The sequence below is a fragment of the Arachis hypogaea genome, chromosome 14, assembly GCF_003086295.3.
Source record: "Arachis hypogaea cultivar Tifrunner chromosome 14, arahy.Tifrunner.gnm2.J5K5, whole genome shotgun sequence".
NCBI lineage: Eukaryota > Viridiplantae > Streptophyta > Magnoliopsida > Fabales > Fabaceae > Arachis > Arachis hypogaea.
This window is the reverse complement of record NC_092049.1, coordinates 81,660,961-81,680,841: the sequence shown is the minus strand read 5'-3', so window position 1 is coordinate 81,680,841 and position 19,881 is coordinate 81,660,961. Positions and strand designations below refer to the sequence as shown.

The 19,881-nt window shown below is 37.1% G+C and overlaps 2 protein-coding genes across 4 annotated transcripts; one reads left to right on the top strand and one right to left on the bottom strand.

Annotated features, from left to right (window-relative positions):
* The first annotated feature begins 110 nt into the window (after positions 1-110).
* Positions 111-13,645, top strand: LOC112740421 (nudix hydrolase 14, chloroplastic-like). 3 transcript variants are annotated; one of them, XM_025789138.3, is made up of 4 exons: positions 280-465; positions 628-690; positions 1,035-1,127; positions 13,372-13,645. In XM_025789138.3, the coding sequence occupies exons 1-4, from the start codon at positions 310-312 to the stop codon at positions 13,555-13,557; spliced, it is 498 nt and encodes a 165-aa protein (XP_025644923.1). In that variant the 5' UTR covers positions 280-309; the 3' UTR covers positions 13,558-13,645. The 3 variants fall into 3 exon arrangements, 1 of the variants encoding a protein (XP_025644923.1); XR_011871817.1 differs by lacking the exons at positions 628-690; positions 13,372-13,645 and adding an exon at positions 111-169 and having other exon boundaries at positions 360-465; positions 1,035-1,125; XR_011871816.1 differs by lacking the exons at positions 1,035-1,127; positions 13,372-13,645 and adding an exon at positions 111-169 and having other exon boundaries at positions 360-465; positions 628-734.
* A 2,202-nt stretch (positions 13,646-15,847) lies between these two features.
* Positions 15,848-19,669, bottom strand: LOC112742658 (laccase-17-like). Its single transcript, XM_025791897.3, has 6 exons — positions 19,622-19,669; positions 19,361-19,512; positions 18,904-19,148; positions 18,193-18,321; positions 16,747-17,724; positions 15,848-16,269 (listed from the first exon to the last, which is right to left on the bottom strand). Exons 1-6 carry the CDS (start codon positions 19,667-19,669, stop codon positions 16,139-16,141), a joined length of 1,683 nt encoding a protein of 560 aa, XP_025647682.2. The 3' UTR covers positions 15,848-16,138.
* Between the last annotated feature and the right edge of the window lie 212 nt (positions 19,670-19,881).

Sequence of the window (19,881 nt, the reverse complement as noted above, 5' to 3'; positions counted from 1 at the left end):
AACTCAGGTTACACATTATAATGACACTCTTTAACATTTTGTTCTTGTTTTGATTTCAGGGTGAGATGTGTTAAAAGTTCAGTGTGTTTGTTCAGGAAGGGAATGTGCTAAATAATTATATTAAAAGATGGATTTAGGCATTCTTTTCTTCCTCTTTCACACCCTGCAGGTTTTGACAGCTACTAAAATTAGATATTGGAGGTTTTGTTCAATTAGATGCTAGGTTTTGACAAGTCCCCATGAGATGTAATGGCAAAAGAGAATTGATAGGAACACAGTTTCTTCTTGTTATCATGATATATAAAAAACATGTCTCAGTTGTGGTGGTTTGGTTTGGTTTTTGTTGTTTTCCATTGCAGGAATGCTATTGATTCCTCTTTATTCAAGCAATGGTTGCATAACTTGCAAAGTGAGATTGGGATTCTAGCTGATGGCACCTTGGCTCTGAGACAAGTTCTAATTCAGGTAATTGCATCATCAGTGTTTAAAAAGTGGATATGATTTCTAATAATTAGGCCTTGTTAAGTGGTAACTTAAGTAACTGACTAACCTGTTAGTCTTCTAGTCTTATTCATGTTCTCAAATCAAAATCAACGAAACTAGTTTGACTCTTTTTGGTGTAAACAGGGTGTAGACATGTTTGGAAAGCGCATTGGGTTTCTCAAATTTAAAGCTGACATTTATAAGCCAGTCTATGTTTCCATTTTCTTGTGTTAATTTTAGCAAGGGGCTATGAACTAGTAGACATTTTACCTGTTATGATCTATATATATTATTCAAAAATAGCTTCTTGTGCTTCAATATCCAAAAATTGGATTCCTCATCATGGCAAGCAATGTATTAATAGTATTTGATTCATAGGCATACCACATTCTGAGCTATGTGGTATCTAAAATGCACAACTATCAGGATCTTTTGCTTCTTACCTTATGTTCTCAGGCATCCATCATTCCTCTTTTGCTTGTAATTTCTGTGCACTTGCACTTGATGCTGATTTCTTTCTTTATATATAAAATAAAGTAAACCGTGATTAGGTTCCAGGTATTGTATTTGCAAGAGGACCTGCTGTGACTATGTTGATACTTCTGGAATCAGATGGTGAAACTTATGCTGTCCTTACTAAACAGGTTCTTAGATGTTGGATCCTTGCAGAGAGAACTATGTTTTTTTTCAAATATTTTAACTAGAGTTCCTGGTGCACGAATTGTGAATCACAGTTTTCACAACTCGTACCACTAACCAGCAAGTGCACTGGGTCGTCCAAGTAATACCTTATGTGAGTAAGGGTCGAATCCCACGGAGATTGTTGGTTTGAAGCAATCTATGGTTATCTTGCAATTCTTAGTCAGGAAGTCAATTTTATTTATCAGTTGAATTGCGAATAAACAAGAGAGTATGGGTTAAAGGTTACTTGTTATGCAGTAATGGAGAATATGTTGGAGTTTTGGAGATGCTTTGTCTTCTGAATCTCTGCTTTCCTCTGTCTTCTGATTCATGCACGCACGTCCTTCTATGGCAAGCTGTGTGTAGGTGGATCACCGTTGTCAATGGCTACCATCCATCCTTCCAGTGAAAAGGGTCCAGGTGCGCTGTCACCGCACGGCTAATCATCTGCAGGTTCTCAGTTGTACCGGAATAGGATTTACTATCCTTTTGCGTCTGTCACTACGCCCAACACTCGCGAGTTTGAAGTTCGTCACAGTCATCCAATCCCAGAATCCTACTCGGAATACCACAGACAAGGTTTAGACTTTCCGGATTCTCATGAATGCCGCCATCTATCTAGCTTATACCACGGAGATTCTGATTAAGGAATCTAAGAGATATTTATTCAATCTGATGTAGAACGGAGGTGATTGTCAGACACACGTTCATGGATTGAGGAAGGTGATGAGTGTCACTGATCATCACCTTCTCCATAGTTAGGCGCAAATGGATATCTTAGATAGGAACACGCATGTTTGAATGGAAAACAGAAATACTTGCATTAATTCATCGAGACACAGCAGAGCTCCTCACCCCCAACAATGGAGTTTAGAGACTCATGCCGTCAAAGAGTACAAAGTTCATATCTAAAATGTCATGAGATACAAAATAAATCTCTAAAAGTTGTTTAAATACTAAACTAGTAACCTAGGTTTACAGAAATCCACTTCTGGGGCCCACTTGGTGTGTGCTGGGACTGAGACTAAAGCTTTCACGTGCCTGGGGCTGTTTTGGGCGTTCAACGCCAGCTTTGGATCCTTTTCTGGCGTTGAACTCCAACTTGCAACTTGTTTCTGGCGCTGGACGCCAGAATTGGGCAGAGAACTGGTGTTGAACGCCAGTTTACGTCATCTATCCTTAGGAAAAGTATGGACTATTATATATTTCTGGAAAGCCCTGGATGTCTACTTTTCAACGCAATTGGAAGAACGCCATTTTGAGTCCTGTAGCTCCAGAAAATCCATTTTGAGTGCAGGGAGGTCAGAATCCAACAACATCAGCAGTCCTTTTTCAGCCTGAATCAGATTTTTGCTCAGCTCCCTCAATTTCAGCCAGAAAATACTTGAAATTACAGAAAAACACACAAACTCATAGTAAAGTCCAGAAATATGAATTTTTCCTAGAAACTAATGAAAATAAACTAAAACCCAACTAAAACATACTAAAATCTATATGAAATTAACCCCAAAAAGCGTATAAAATATCCGCTCATCACAACACCAAACTTAAACTGTTGCTTGTCCTCAGGCAACTAGACAAATAAAATAGAAGACTAATAGGTTGAGAAGCAATAATATCTCAGAGTTTTTGAGTGAAGCTCAGATTCTAATTAGATGAGCGGGACTAGTAGCTTTTTGCTTCCGAACAGTTTTGGCATCTCACTTTATCCATTGAAGCTCAGAGTGATTGGCATCTATAGGAACTTAGAAATCAGATAGTGTTATTGATTCTCCTATTTCAGTATGATGATTCTTGAACACAGCTATTTTATGAGTCTTGGCCGTGGCCCTAAGCACTTTGTTTTTCAGTATTACCACCGGATACATAAATGCCACAGACACATAATTGGGTGAACCTTTTCAGATTGTGACTCCGCTTTGCTAAAGTCCCCAACTAGAGGTGTCCAGGGTTCTTAAGCACACTCTTTTTTTGCTTTGGACCTTGACTTTAACTGCTCATTCTAAAGTTTTCACTTGACACCTATACGCCACAAGCACATGGTTAGGGACAGCTTGGTTTAGCCGCTTAGACCAGGATTTTATTCCTTTAGGCCCTCCTATCCACTGATGCTCAAAGCCTTGAGATCCTTTTTATTTGCCCTTGCCTTTTGGTTTTAAGAGCTTTTAGCTTTTTCTGCTTGCTTTTTTTCTTTTTTTTTTTTCTGCAAGCTTTGTTCTTTGCTGCTTTTTCTTGCTTCAAGAATCATTTTTATGATTTTTCAGATTATCAATAACATGTCTCATGTTCATCATTCTTTCAAGAGCCAACATATTTAACAGTCTTAAACAACAAATTCAAAAGACATATGCACTGTTCAAGCATTCATTCAGAAGACAGAAAGTATTGCCACCACATGTAACTAATTAGAATTTCTCTTATTAAGAACTCAAAATTTTATTGCTTCTTATTCAAAAGATCTACTATTTTATTCATGTTTGCTGATGATGAGAAAAATAAACTATGGCTTAATTGGAGATAAAATCAAAATAGATACTAATTACTACTATATGACTCCTAAGGTGAACTTCTATAATGACACTATCACAGAGTTAAAGCAGAAATTGGAATTTAACAACCTTTGTTCTGGGAAGTGGATGTTCCTCTGATCTGTGAGGTGCTTGGTCCTTCAAGAGATAACTTCTGGCGCTTCAATTCCCTTAAGTCACGCCCTTGCTCCTCTTGTTCTTTAAACAAATAGGTAAGAATTTGACTTTGTTCCTTCTGTTCCTTTATTATTTGTTCCATAGCTTCTTGCATCTTGGTAACTGATGTTTCAAGATACTCCTAATATTCAGATTGAGGGATTTCTGGGAGAAATTCCTGTGTTTTCTTCTTGATGGGGTCATCCTGTGCTTGTTGTTTTTTCATTGATGCTTTGGTGATTGGTTTCTCAATTGAGATATACTCAGTTATTCCCATCCTTACTCCAGCGTCCTTGCAGAGCAGAGAAATCAAGCTTGGGTAAGCCAACCTGGCCTCTTTAGAATTTTTATTAGCAATTTTGTAAAATTCAGTTGAAATCAGTTGATGAACTTCCACTTCTTTTCCCATCATGATGCAATGAATCATCACTGCTCTTTTAACAGTGACTTCAGAACGGTTGCTAGTGGGCAGCAGAGAATGCCCAATGAAGTCCAGCCATCCTCGGGCGACTGGTTTGAGATCTTCCCTTTTGAGTTGATTTGGGACACCCTTCGTGCTAGTGGTCCACCTTGCTCCAGGGATACATATATCCTCTAGAATCTTATCCAGGCCCTTGTCTGTTCTCATCATTCTCCTGTTGAAAGAGTCTGGATCATCTTTCAGCTGAGGTAGCTTTAAGATCTCTCTGATCTTGTCAGGGATGGTATGAACAATCTTTCCTCTGACCATGGTCCGATATTCATAGAAAGCAGTTCCAGATAATTTTTGCTTGTCAGTCTGCCACATATTAGCATAGAACTCCTGGACCATATTCCTTCCCACTTTCGTCTCAGGATTAGCTAGGACCTCCCAGTTCTTGATTCGAATTTGCTCCTGGACCTCCGGATATTTGTCTTCTTTCAGATCGAATCTAACTTCCGGGATCACTGATCTTAGACCCATTATTTTGTAATAATGGTCTGCATGTTCTTTAGATAAGAACTTCCCTTGATTCCAAAGTGGTTTTGGAACGCTCTCTTTCTTGCCTCTTGAAGTGGGTTGTTTTTCCTTAGGAGCCATGCTCTTAGTGATCACGGGTAAACACACCAAACTTAGAGGTTTGCTTGTCCTCAAGCAAAAGAAAAGAAAGGAGAGGGATAGAAGGAGAGCTAGGTGCAATTGTTGATGGAGGAGGGTGGAGGCCAAACCCATATATAAAGGGAGAGGGGGTGGGTTCGAAAATTTTGAAAAGATATGATAAAAAGATTGCTTTAGAAAAGATAAGATAGAAGATATGATAAGAGAGGATATAGTTTAAAATTGAAAAGATATGAAAAATTTTTGAAAAAGATAAATTTAGATTTTGAAAAAGATAATGTGAAGATTTGAAAAAGATATTAGTTGAAAAAAATAGATTTGTTTTGAAAATTTGAAAAAGAGTTGGATTGAATTTGCAAAAGAAGGTTTGTGCTTATGGATTAAGATACATTTGATATTTTTAAAGTAGGATTTTTGAAAATTAGGAATTTTAGAAATCAGGGTTCTTAACATGTTTATGTAAGAAATCATGAATTGAAACATGAAAATCAGAATTAAAATGAAAAATATGAAGAAAGAATGAATTTACCTCCTCCCCATCATCCTGGCGTTTGAACGCCCAAACACTGCCTGTTTTGGGCGTTCAACGCCCAAATGCTGCTCTCCTGGGCGTTCAACGCCCAGTTGTTGCCCTTTTCTGGCGTTGAACGCCAGATTGCTATCCTTACTGGCATTCAATGCCCACTGGCTGCCCCTTTTGGGCGCTGAACGCCCAAAATAGGCTCTTACTGGCGTTTTCTTGCCAATGAGCTCTTTTTCTCTATTTTGTGTGCAGATTCCTTCTGTAACCCTGTGAACTTATGAAATTGATTCTTTACCTTAGGATCAGTGAACTTTATATAAACAAATAAAAATAAAAATAGGGCAAAATGCTTAGAGGATTGATGCCCCATGGCTGGGTTGCCTCCCAGCAAGCGCTTCTTTATTGTCTTTAGCTGGACCTTGCTGAGCTTTAGTCTAGCTTCAGCCTTGAGCACTCGTGCTCAATATTGCTTTCAAGATAGTGCTTGATTCTCTATCCATTGACAATGAACTTCTTATCAGAATCAATATCTTGAAGCTCCACATAACCATATGGTGATACACTTGTAATCACATATGGTCCCCTCCACCGGGACTTCAGTTTCCCGGAGAATAGCCTGAGCCTGGAGTTGAACAACAGAACCTTTTGTCCTGGTTCAAAGATTCTAGATGACAGCTTTCTGTCATGCCACTTTTTTTATTTTTCTTTATAAAGCTTGGCATTTTCGAAAGCAGTGAATCTGAATTCCTCTAGCTCATTTAGCTGGAGCAATCTCTTTTCTCCTGCTAATTTGGCATCAAAGTTCAGGAATCTGGTTGCCCAGTAGGCTTTATGTTCCAGTTCCACGGGCAGGTGACATGCCTTACCATAGACCAGATGGTATGGAGAGGTCCCTATAGGAGTCTTGAATGCTGTTCTGTATGCCCACAGAGCATCATCCAAGCTTCTTGCCCAATCCTTTCTACGGGTATTTACAGTCCGCTCTAGGATTCTTTTTAGCTCTCTGTTAGAGACTTCAGCTTGTCCATTACTCTGTGGATGATATGGAGTCGCCACCTTGTGGCGAATCCCATACCGGACCATGGCAGAGTAAAGCTGTTTGTTGCAGAAGTGAGTACCCCATCACTGATTAGTACTCTAGGGACCCCAAACCTGCTAAAAATATATTTCTGGAGGAACTTCAGCACTGTTTTAGTATCATTGGTGGGTGTGGCAATGGCCTCAACCCATTTTGATACATAGTCAACTGCCACCAGAATATAAGTGTTTGAGAATGATGGTGGGAAAGGTCCCATGAAGTCAATTCCCCATACGTCAAACAACTCAATCTCCAAGATTCCTTGTTGAGGCATGGCGTAACCATGAGGCAGATTACCAGCTCTTTGGCAACTGTCACAGTTACGTACAAACTCTCGGGAATCTTTATAGAGTGTGGGCCAATAGAAGCCACATTGGAGGACCTTGGTGGCTGTTTGCTCACCTCCGAAATGGCCTCCATATTGAGATCCATGGCAATGCCATAGGATCCTCTGTGCTTCTTCTCTAGGGACACACCTACGGATTATTCCGTCTGCACATCTCTTAAAGAGATAGGGTTCATCCCGCAAGTAGTACTTTGCATCAGTGATTAATTTTTTCTTTTGTTGCCTGTTGTACTCCTTGGGTATGAACCTTGCAGCTTTATAGTTTGCAATATCGGCAAACCATGGTGTTTCCTGAATGGCAAATAAATGCTCATCCGGAAAAGTCTCAGAGATCTCAAGAGAGGGGAGGGACGTCCCTTCTACTGGCTCTATCCGGGACAGATGATCAGCCACTTGGTTCTCTGTCCCTTTTCTGTCTCTTATTTCTATATCAAACTCTTGCAGAAGCAACACCCATCTAATGAGCCTGGGTTTTGAATCCTGCTTTGTGAGTAGATATTTAAGAGCAGCATGGTCAGTATACACAATCACTTTTGATCCTACTAGGTATGATCTGAACTTGTCAACGGCATAAACCACTGCAAGTAATTCTTTTTTCTGTGGTTGTGTAATTTTTCTGGGCATCATTTAAAACGCGACTAGCATAATAAATGACGTGCAGAAGCTTGTCATGCCTCTGTCCCAATACTGCACCAATGGCGTGATCACTGGCATCACACATTAACTCAAATGGTAATGTCCAGTCTGGTGCAGAAATAACTGGTGCTGTGACTAGCTTAGCTTTCAGCGTTTCAAACTCCTGTAGACACTCTGTGTCAAACACAAATGGCGTGTCAGCAGCTAGCAGATTGCTTAGAGGTTTTGCGATTTTTGAAAAATCCTTTATAAACCTCCTATAGAATCCTGCATGTCCCAAAAAGCTTCTGATTGCCTTAACATTGGCAGGTGGTGGTAATTTTTCAATCACCTCTATCTTTGCTTGATCCACCTCTATTCCCTTGTTTGAAATTTTATGCCCAAGGACAATCCCTTCAGTCACCATGAAGTGACATTTTTCCCAGTTTAAAACTAGGTTGGTCTCTTGGCATCTTTTCAGAACAAGTTTCAGGTGATCAAGACAGGAGCTGAATGAGTCTCCATATACTGAGAAGTCATCCATGAAGACTTCCAGAAATTTTTCCACCATATCAGAGAAAATAGAGAGCATGCATCTCTGGAAGGTTGCAGGCGAATTACACAGCCCAAATGGCATCCTTCTATAAGCAAACACTCCAGATGGACATGTGAATGTTGTTTTCTCTTGATCTTGAGGATCTACTGCAATCTGGTTATAGCCTGAGTAGCCGTCCAAAAAGCAGTAATAATCATGACCTGCTAATCTTTCTAGCATCTGGTCTATGAATGGTAAAGGAAAATGATCCTTTCTGGTGACTGTATTGAGCCTTCTTTAGTCAATACACATGCGCCACCCTGTAACTGTTCTTGTAGGAACCAGTTCATTTTTTTCATTATGAACCACTGTCATGCCTCCCTTTTTGGGGACAACTTGGACAGGACTCACCCAGGGGCTGTCAGAAATAGGATAAATAATCCCAGCCTCCAGTAATTTGGTGACCTCTTTCTGCACCACTTCCTTCATGGCTGGATTTAGCCGCCTCTGTGGTTGAACCACAGGTTTAGCATTATCCTCCAATAAGATTTTGTGCATGCATCTAGCTGGGCTTATGCCCTTAAGGTCACCTATGGACCACCCAAGAGCTGTCTTGTGTGTCCTTAGCACTTGAATAAGTGCTTCCTCTTCCTGTGGATTTAAAGCAGAGCTTATGATCACTGAAAAAGTGTCACCTTCTCCCAGAAATACATATTTCAGGATGGTGGTAATGGTTTGAGCTCGGGTTTATGAGGTTTTTCCTCTTCCAGAGGAAATTTCAGAGGCTCTTTAATCTCCTCTGAATCCTCCAAATCAGGCTGAACATCTTTAAAGATGTTTTCCAACTCTGATTCGAGACTCTCAGCCATGTTGATCTCTTCTACCAAAGAGTCAATAAGATCAACTTTCATGCAGTCTTTTGATGTGTCTGGATGCTGCATGGCTTTGACAGCATTCAACTTAAACTCATCATCATTGACTCTCAGGGTTATTTCCCCTAGTTGGACATCAATAAGGGTTCGTCCAGTTGCTAGGAAGGGTCTTCCTAGAATGAGAGTAGCACTCTTGTGCTCCTCCATTTCCAGCACTACAAAGTCAGTGGGAAAGGCGAATGGCCCAACTCTGACAATCATGTCTTCAATCACGCCTGATGGGTATTTAATGGAGCCATCAGCAAGTTGGAGACATATCCGGGTTGATTTAACTTCTTCAGTTAAGCCAAGCTTTCTGATAGTGGATGCAGGTATTAGGTTGATGCTTGCCCCAAGATCGCACAAAGCTGTCTTGGTGCAGTTACCTTCTAATATGCATGGTATCAGAAAACTCCCAGGGTCTTTAAGCTTTTCAGGAAAGCTTTTTAGAATGACTGCATTGCATTCTTCAGTGAGGGGAACTCTTTCTGTTTCTCTCCAATCCTTTTTATGACTCAAGATCTCTTTCATGAACTTGGCATAAGAAGGTATTTGCTCAAGTGCCTCTACAAATGGAATCTTTATTTCAAGAGTCCTGAGATAATCTGCAAAGCGAGCAAATTGCTTATCCTGCTCCTCTTTCCGGAGTTTTTGAGGATAAGGTATCTTGGCTTTATATTCCTCAACCTTAGTTGCTGTAGGTTTATTACCTACAGAAGTGGTTGAAGAAGCCTTTTTAGAGGGGTTGTCATCAGCACTTGTGTGTGTCTGATCCCTCACTGGCAATTGAGTGCCAGAGTTAGAAGCTGGAGTGACGTGAGACGCCAACTCCTTGTCTATTCCTGGCGTCTGAATGCCAGAACTGTGCCCATTTTGGGCGTTCAACGCCAGATCTTGCCCTTTTTGGGAGTTCAATGCCAGATCCTTGCTTGTTTCTGGAGTTGAACGCCAGTCCTTGCTTGTTACTGGCGTTGAACGCCAGTCTTGGGCATGGTCTGGGCGTTCAGCGCCAGCCTTCCACCAGATTTCTGGCGTTTTAACGCTAGAATTACTTTTCCCTGGGCTCTTACTGTCCTCAGGTGAATTTTGGGTGGTTTGCTCATTCCTTAGCTCTTTGCTGCCTTGAGGTGGGGTATTTAATGTTTTCCCACTTCTTAATTGAACTACTTGCCATTCTTCTGTTATTTGTCTTGACAGCTGCTGCTTTGTTTGCTTCAATTGTTCTTCCATATTTATATTAGCCATCCTTGTCTCTTGTAGTTTATCCTTGAATTCGGCTAACTGCTTTGTTAGAAAATCCAATTGCTGATTGAATTCAGCAGCTTGTTCTACAGGGCTGAGTTCAGCAGTTACTGTTTTAACCTCTTCTTTCATGGAAGGGTCACTGCTTAGGTACAGATGCTGATTCCTGGCAACTGTATCAATGAGCTCTTGAGCCTCTTCAATTGTCTTTCTCATGTGGATAGATCCACCAGCTGAGTAATCTAGAGACATCTGAGCTCCTTCTGCAAGCCCATAATAGAAGATGTCTAACTGAACCCACTCTGAAAATATTTCAGAGGGGCATTTTCGTAGCATCTCTCTGTATCTCTCCCAGGCATCATAAAGAGATTCCTTATCTCCTTGTTTAAAGCCTTGGATGTCCAGCCTTAGCTGTGTCATCCGTTTTGGGGGAAAGTATTGATTCAGAAATTTTTCTGTCAGCTGTTTCCATGTCCTTATGCTGGCCTTAGGTTGGTTATTTAACCACCTCTTAGCTTGATCTTTTACAGCAAATGGAAATAGTAGTAGTCTGTAGACATCCTGATCTATTTCTTTATCATGTACTGTGTCAGCAATTTGTAAAAATTGTGCCAGAAACTCTGTAGGTTCTTCCTGTGGAAGACCGGAATACTGGCAACTTTGCTGCACCATGATAATGAGCTGAGGATTCAACTCGAAGCTACTGACTCCAATGGAGGGTATGCAGATACTACTCCCATATGAAGCAGTAGAGGGGTTAGCATATGACCCCAGAGTCCTCCTGGACTGTTCATTTCCACTTAGATCCATGATGGAGAAAGGGAGATGATGTAAAATAAAAAAAATTTTATTTTTATTTATTTATTTATTTATTTATTTATTTATTTATTTATTTATTTATTTCGAAAATAAAATAAATTAAAATAAAATAAATAAAAATAGGTGAATATTTTCGAAAAAATGAGGGGAGAGAAAGTGGTAAGGAAGTTTTGAAAAAGATATGATTTGGAAAAGATTTTAAATTTTGAAAAAAAAATCTGAATTTTTTTTTAAAAATAATTTTTGAAAATTTGTTTTAAAATTAGAGAGAAAAGATATTTTGGAATTTAGTGAGGAAAGAGAAAAACAATAAAATAGCACAAGATTTAAAATTTTTTGATCTAATGCTCCTTGTTTTCGAAAATTTTGGAGGGAAAATACCAAGGAACACCAAACTTAAAATTTTAAGATCAAGACACAAGGAAAACTCAAGAACACTTTGAAGACTCACAAGAACACAAGAACATGAAGAAAGAACACCAAACTTAAAATTTTTAGAAAACCAAACTAAAATTTTCGAAAAACAAAGAAAAGTCAACAAGAAAACACCAAACTTAGAGTTTGGCACAAGATTTATTCAAAGAAAAATTATTTTTGAAAAAGATTTTTAAAAATAGGGTAGCCAATTACCAAGAACATAAGCACCACGCTCTAACTAATTGAGCTATAAATTTAAAGTGTTTTAACAATGTATAAATAATAAAAGACTCTAAACCAAAAAGAAAATTTTTTCCTAATCTAAGCAACAAAATAAGCCGTCAGTTGTCCAAACTCAAACAATTCCTGGCAACGGCGCCAAAAACTTGGTGCACGAATTGTGAATCACACTTTTCACAACTCGTACCACTAACCAGCAAGTGCACTGGGTCGTCCAAGTAATACCTTATGTGAGTAAGGGTCGAATCCCACGGAGATTGTTGGTTTGAAGCAATCTATGGTTATCTTGCAATTCTTAGTCAGGAAGTCAATTTTATTTATCAGTTGAATTGCGAATAAACAAGAGAGTATGGGTTAAAGGTTACTTGTTATGCAGTAATGGAGAATATGTTGGAGTTTTGGAGATGCTTTGTCTTCTGAATCTCTGCTTTCCTCTGTCTTCTGATTCACGCACGCACGTCCTTCTATGGCAAGCTGTGTGTAGGTGGATCACCGTTGTCAATGGCTACCATCCATCCTTCTAGTGAAAAGGATCCAGGTGCGTTGTCACCGCACGACTAATCATCTGCAGGTTCTCAGTTGTACCGGAATAGGATTTACTATCCTTTTGCATCTGTCACTACGCCCAGCACTCGCGAGTTTGAAGTTCGTCACAGTCATCCAATCCCAGAATCCTACTCGGAATACCACAGACAAGGTTTAGACTTTCCGGATTCTCATGAATGCCGCCATCTATCTAGCTTATACCACGGAGATTCTGATTAAGGAATCTAAGAGATATTCATTCAATCTGATGTAGAACGGAGGTGATTGTCAGAAACACGTTCATGGATTGAGGAAGGTGATGAGTGTCACTGATCATCACATTCTCCATAGTTAGGCGCGAATGGATATCTTAGATAGGAACACGCATGTTTGAATGAAAAACATAAATACTTGCATTAATTCATCGAGACACAGCAGAGCTCCTCACCCCCAACAATGGAGTTTAGAGACTCATGCCGTCAAAGAGTACAAAGTTCAGATCTAAAATGTCATGAGATACAAAATAAATCTCTAAAAGTTGTTTAAATACTAAACTAGTAACCTAGGTTTACAGAAAATGAGTAAACTATAACAGATAGTGCAGAAATCCACTTCTGGGGCCCACTTGGTGTGTGCTGGAGATGAGACTAAAGCTTTCACGTGCCTGGGGCTGTTTTGGGTGTTCAACGCCAGCTTTGGATCCTTTTCTGGCGTTGAACTCCAACTTGCAACTTGTTTCTGGCGCTGGACGCCAGAATTGGGCAGAGAACTGGCGTTGAACACCAGTTTACATCATCTATCCTTTGGCAAAATATAGACTATTATATATTTCTGGTAAGCCCTGGATGTCTAATTTCCAACGCAATTGGAAGCACACCATTTGGAGTCCTGTAGCTCCAGAAAATCTATTTTGAGTGCAGGGAGGTCAGAATCCAACAGCATGAGCAGTCCTTTTTCAGCCTGAATCAGATTTTTGCTCAGCTCCCTCAATTTCAGCCAGAAAATACCTGAAATTACAGAAAAACATACAAACTCATAGTAAAATCCAGAAATATGAATTTTGCCTAGAAACTAATGAAAATAAACTAAAACCCAACTAAAACATACTAAAATCTATATAAAATTACCCCCAAAAAGCGTATAAAATATCCGCTCATCAGTTCCATATTATGCTTATTATTTTTTATTTTTCAGGCAAGGGTTCCTACTGGAAGAATTATTTTGGAATTGCCTGCTGGAATGTTGGATGATGACAAGGGTGATTTCGTTGGCACTGAAGTTCGTGAGGCTTCTCTCTCTCTCTCTCTCTCTCTCTCTCTCTCTCTCTCTCTCTCTCTCTCCAATTCTCTTCATGACTTAGTTGTGCCTCTGACAGGTTGAAGAGGAGACTGGCATAAAGTTCAAACTTGAAGACATGGTTGATCTCACTGCTTTCTTAGATTCTTCAACAGGATGCAGATTTTTTCCCTCACCGGTATACCTTAAGCATTCTGCATCAACCTTATTGCTTTATTGGTTTTGCAAATAAATAATTTGGTCGCTTGAAAAAAGAGCTAATAATGCATCTGCTTTATAGTTGTTCAATAATTTAGTTTGGTATTTTGAGCATAGTTTAGTTTCGTGTTATTGTACTTTTAGATTTGCATTTACCAATCAGTGAGCATTCAATTCAATTTCTGGCTATCTGTGGTTCAATCTAACAGTATTTGATAATCCTCGCTTATAGGTCTTTTTTTTCTAAATAAAATAAAATAAAATAGTGAGAATTTATTATCTCTCTCTAAGGATCTAATTTTTTTGCTAAATGATTAACAGACAGTAGACTATAAGAGATCAACCTATGAAGAAGTTGAGAACCTCCAAGCTTTACTTCCAAGGGAGTGCAATATCTGCCAAATGCAAATCGGCGAAATGGTGAACTTTATGGATTCAAAATGTAGTTCAATCCATTTTCTTCACTAATTTTCACTTACTATGAGTTTGGAATACCACTGCCACTATTTGTAAATGGATGCTAGGTAGAAGCTGCTCATTAGGTGCCTACTACTTTTTGTAATAATAAAGATAAATAGATGTGCAAGGTGTTTGGAATTTTTATTCCTATTAGCATAACAATGCTGATGAATTTTTACAGTAGAATGTGAACCTGGTTTAATTTGGAATTGTTAATACATGCATAAATTAGATTATTTCCTATAATATTTTTATATATATCGTTTTTGTTGGTTCAATTTGTTTTTGATATTTTGCTGCAGGTTAGTATTGGAATGGATAACTTGAACCCTTAATGCACAAAGTGGAGCAGTTTTAGGTTGATTTTGATCTTTTACTAAGTATTTAGATTGATGATCATCTCTATTAGTGTAATTTGATATATTATGAGCATTTTTAACTTGTATTATTTCTGTATTTTTCTTCAGTTTTTAGTTTTGGAATCTGAACTCGAGATTTATTTTGTATTTGAGTAATAGTTTTTTAATGTATAAAACAATTATAGTAAATTATATATCTCACTAATTATTGTTTGATTTGTCTTGTAATAAAAATTGCATACTATATTTGTAGGTTTGGTAATAAAAAAGGATTGAAAATTTATATTGTGTAGCAATGAAGATCAAGTAACGAAAAGAAATTTTTTTTTCATTTAACAAGGCTTAAAGCGTGGCTGTATATTTTGCTATGGAGCGTGGCCGTATTTCCACCTATCGCCACGCTTTAAAAGCGTGGCCGTATCTCCACCTATCGCCACGCTTTAAAAGCGTGGCCATATTTCCCACCTACATCCACGCTTTTTCAAGTGGCAGTTTGTAAAAAAGCGTGGCAAACAAAATGCGTGGCAATAGGCTGCAAAAAGCGTGGCGATAGAGCAACCGCCACCCTTTGATAGGTCACCCTTTCAAAAGCGTGGCGGTAGCTCAAAAAGTGTGGCGAAAAGCTATCGCCACGCTTTTTTCAGCTTTTCGCCACGCTTTAAAAGCGTGGCAAAAGATGTGTTTTCTTGTAGTGTTCTATTATTTTAACATAATCTTAATTGATATATTTCAATAACAGCTAAACATTGTTGTTGTCGTTGTTGCAAGTATTTTAGCTGACTTTTCATGTTTTACAAAAATCACACAAAAACACTCATCCTTTGATTTTTTTTAAGAGAAATGTTATATGAGTAATAATTCGTCCGTCTTTATATCTAAAAAGCCAATTATATTAACTTTTATATATTTTGACTTTTCAAATTTTGTAGACAACTAATCTCCCATTCAAATTTAATATGAACTCGTTTCTGAAATCTTCTTGACTCACTAAACTTTCTAAAATTATTGTTATGAGTTTAAAATTTTTAGTTTAAGGTTTAAAATTTTAGGAGTTAAGATTTAAATTTATAGATTAGAATTTAATATATAGATTTTAGAATTTAAGTTTTAAGTTTAGGGTTTTAATTTGTGTTATACTTACTACTTAAATGAAACTATAATATTATTGTTGATGTTGTAGTATTAATTTATTTAATTTTAAAATTTATAATAGAATATATATCTATATTTTTATATATTTATTTATAATTTTATATATTATTTTATTATAATTCTGATATTTAATTTAGATCATAATTGAATTTATTGAGTTTCTAAACCAATAAACTAATGGTCAAAACAATTTTATTAGAATTGGTGGCTATATCAATTGAGGTTTGAATTCGAGATTTCTAGAGAGAGGGGAGACAAATACCACCCGAGTTACAGGTAGCTCTTTGGCACTACTTCATGCTTCAAAACGTTGTGACATGCATAAATACATTTCTCTTCAGCAATAAAAAAAACTTCCGCAGTCAAATCTCAACTACTATACATAAAAAGAGAAATGAACCAAAAATTAAAAAGGGAAGAACAAACGCTCAAGGCTCAATTACAAGGGCCAGAATGTTGAAATAAACAATTAACGAAAAAAAAAAGTCAGCATGAATTTAGCACTTTGGAAGATCGAAGGGTGGTGGAAGCAGTTTCTGATTTGTGAGCTTTCCATCCAAGACAACCCACGCCATTCTTAAACCCCAGCTCGTATGCACTTCCAGGTGACAATGCATGAACCATACCCCTGGTACACACACAATATAATAATCAAACAAATTGTTTGAATTTTTTTTTATGGGATTTTGTAGGAAACTATGTTTTTTCAAACTAATAATCAACCTAAGAAAGTAGTAAATTGATAAAAGTCAAGGATTTAAAACAAACTATTATAATTATACTAGCTACAAGAAAATATTTTACGTACTTGTACTTAATATTTTAAATTTTTTAAGACAAAATAATAAACAATATGATATAAGAATTTTATTAAAAAAAAAAAGAAAGAAGAAAATACTAGGGGCAGAAAAATTTATTGTTTTTGTCCTTAGCAAAATAATATTTAAAAAATAAATTAAAAGAATATGGTTGAATTACTAAATTAAACGAATTCGTCTTATAACTAAAAATAATAAAAAAAATTAATAAAGTGTGTTAAACATTTTATCAAACTCTGAACTTCTTAAAAGAAGTAATTGTTTTACGTAGCATTGTTGTCACTAACCTGGATTATCCGCAAGGAATCGTATAGCAACCCATCCACCAGATGGAACACCAACTGTGTTCCTTTCAACAGGATCAAGAAGATTGAAGTTTGCAGGATCATTTTTCGGATCAAAGTTACCAAAACCTTGGCCAACAACAAAGAAGTTAAAGCCATGCAAATGGAGAGGGTGATTTTCCGCACCAAGGATGCTGGTGTCCTGCATGACTACCTCCACGCTCGTGTTGTACGGAATAACCACCATCTTTGTTCCACTGCTCACCATCGTGTTGTTCGGCGGCGTGCCGGTGTAGTTGAACGGATTCAAGGGACTTGTTGGGAAGTCTGTGGTGTAAACACCATTGGATTGTCTAAAGAAATAAGATTGGAGAAGCGCGGTATCGGGAAGTGCAAAAGACATATTGTTCACCGATGCAGAGAACTTCGTCCCATTAGGCCCTTGACATGTTTGGTTCTTCTCACACGGATTTGTACCGAGCCCAACTGTGAAGAAAAAGTGTCTATCCACTTTCTTGGGGACGTTAGCTGGGAACTCAGCGCTTGCAAGACTGCGGAGTTTGTTGGTAAATTTTGTTGCAAAAGAAGTGTCGTTAAGCGCTGGCAGGACAGGTTTTAGGAGCGGAAGGTTCTTCAATGAAACAATTGAATTTGAATGATGAGTATTGGGTGGGCTTTTGTATTCCAATACGCCGGCGACGGTTGAATTGTCAAAGGTTCCTAAGCCGGTTGCGTATGGTCTAGCCATCATTAAGAAAGTGGCATTGGGGTAATGTGACTTAGTCTTCAGAAGAACATTAGTGGTTTGACCTGGGGCAATTAGTATTGTGTTTGTTGCAAATGGCTTTACATAAACAGCATCTACTTCAACGACTGTGAGAGTGTGATTTGCAATGCTGAAGAAGAGTTGATCGTTGAGCGCAGCATTGATCAATCGCAAAAGGTAAATCTTCCTCGCCTTCACCTTCAATTTGAATGTATCTGTAAAGAATGACCAAGTTTTGCTTACGCAAAAAATCAATCTACATAGTAATGTATGTTGACAACAATACAAGGTTATCTTATTTAATTTAATATCTATAATTATATATATATAACATCTAAAATTATATATAATATTATGTATTTATTTTAAAAGTAATTAATAAATATAAAATAAAAATTTTGAACTGTTATATAAAAAAAATTAATATTATCTCTCTAATATTACTGTATAATATATTTGATTATTCTACTGTAAAATATTTAATTATTTAGTAGTTAATTAATTTATTAAAAAATATATAAAATAATATGTATAAATATATAAAAATATAATTAATTTTTCTTTTTACAGGATTTTTGTTTCTCCCTATCAAATTTTGTGCCTAAAATAGTGCGGCTCTTATTGGAAATAGTTGTTTCTCCAAATTGTTTTGGCAATGCTACATAGACTCCTCACTTATATACCTTTGGCAGAGCAGTTATATAACGGCCCTGGAAGTCCATTCATTGTGTAGGCATCAGACACATTTGGTCCTCCGCCGCTTTGCAAAGCTTGACTTATCACTGCCTCAGGATCCGCATTCCACCATTCTCCTAAAAAAAAAAATATGTCAATGAATTTAATAATTCTTACCTTATGCAGATTATGAAAAAAATAGAATTAATATTCAATTTAGTGCCTGAAATTTGAAATCGAATTAATTTTAATCTTTAAAATTTTAATGGACTCAAATTAGACTCTAAAATTTATAATTATAACTCATACTAACTCTTAAGCTAATCTCTATTAATGATATGTTAATTTAATAAATTAACTTATTGTGATTTAGATCCGTCACCCAAATTTCATGTGATCAAAATTTATTAGAACTTCATAACTTTGATTGTTGCTTTCAGAATCGCAAAATTTTCAAATAAAATTTGTTATTATCGTTTTCATGAGGATGTTGGGGATCCAATCAATCTTCTAGGAGGTCTAGTATGTCTTAGTCATATAAAATCTAGACAATAAGTCTAAATCTTAACAAGTTAACGTGCAAAATCAACATACCATTTACGAAAATAAGCTTAAGAATTAACGTGAATTACTATTATAAATTTTTTGGTCAAATTGAGTATTAACTTGAAAAGAATATAATTAATCCGAAATTAAGCAGCCTTTTGTAATGTGATTACCAAATATTATGGGGACTTCCTTATGGGGTTTTGCGAAAGGATACTGAGCACCTTTCTTTGGAAGAATAATGAGAGGACCATAGAGAGTTGATCTTAACCATGATATGTGAGCATGCCAAAACAGAGTTCCTCTCTGCCCAGTAATGGTGTAATTGTAAACATAACTTTGACCTGTTTGGATTGGACATTGAGTTACATATGCTGGTCCATCAGCCCAACCTGTTTGAAGCTGTCGAATGCCATGCCTATTTCAAACAATTCCAACTTCAATTTTAATTAGTACTCTTCCTTGCAACAACTATAAAAATATATAAGCATTTCAGGTATGTGAGTAGTGAAAGTGTTTCAGTATTTTTAGTCATTAATCTTAATCTTAATTATAAAATATGTACATAGTTCAGATTAGCGACTAATATACCTGAAATGCATATTATATTGAAAATATAGTGTTTCTTACCAATGGATGGAAATGTTGTTCTGCACATTGTTAATAACTTTGATCAGAAGACGGTCTCCCTCCCTAGCTACAATGCGAGGTCCTGGAAATTGACCATTCACTGTCACTATGCTCTTTGTATGGCATAGTCGTGTCACATTTTTGTACGTTATCTGCAACGTTGACATCAAAAATTACATGGAGAGAAAGCACATAACATAAAAAGAAGAACGAAATGTAAATTAAACTATAAAAGGGTAGTATGGTCTTTTAAGAAAGTACATCAAAATGGTAGTGCCTGGTGGTGCCCGCTAGTGCAAGCTCAAACATGCATAAATTGATGAATGACATAAATAATAATAATAGTGGGACTTTAGGAAATGAAATAAGGAAAACACCCATATTTGACGATATTTTTCTTAGTGTGTGTGATTTGGGAAGAATGATCCTGTACTGTCACTATATAAGTTCGTTGATGGATCGGGACAAGATGTTAGACTCTTTATATAGATATTTGAAAGGATGTAGTTGATTGATTAGGT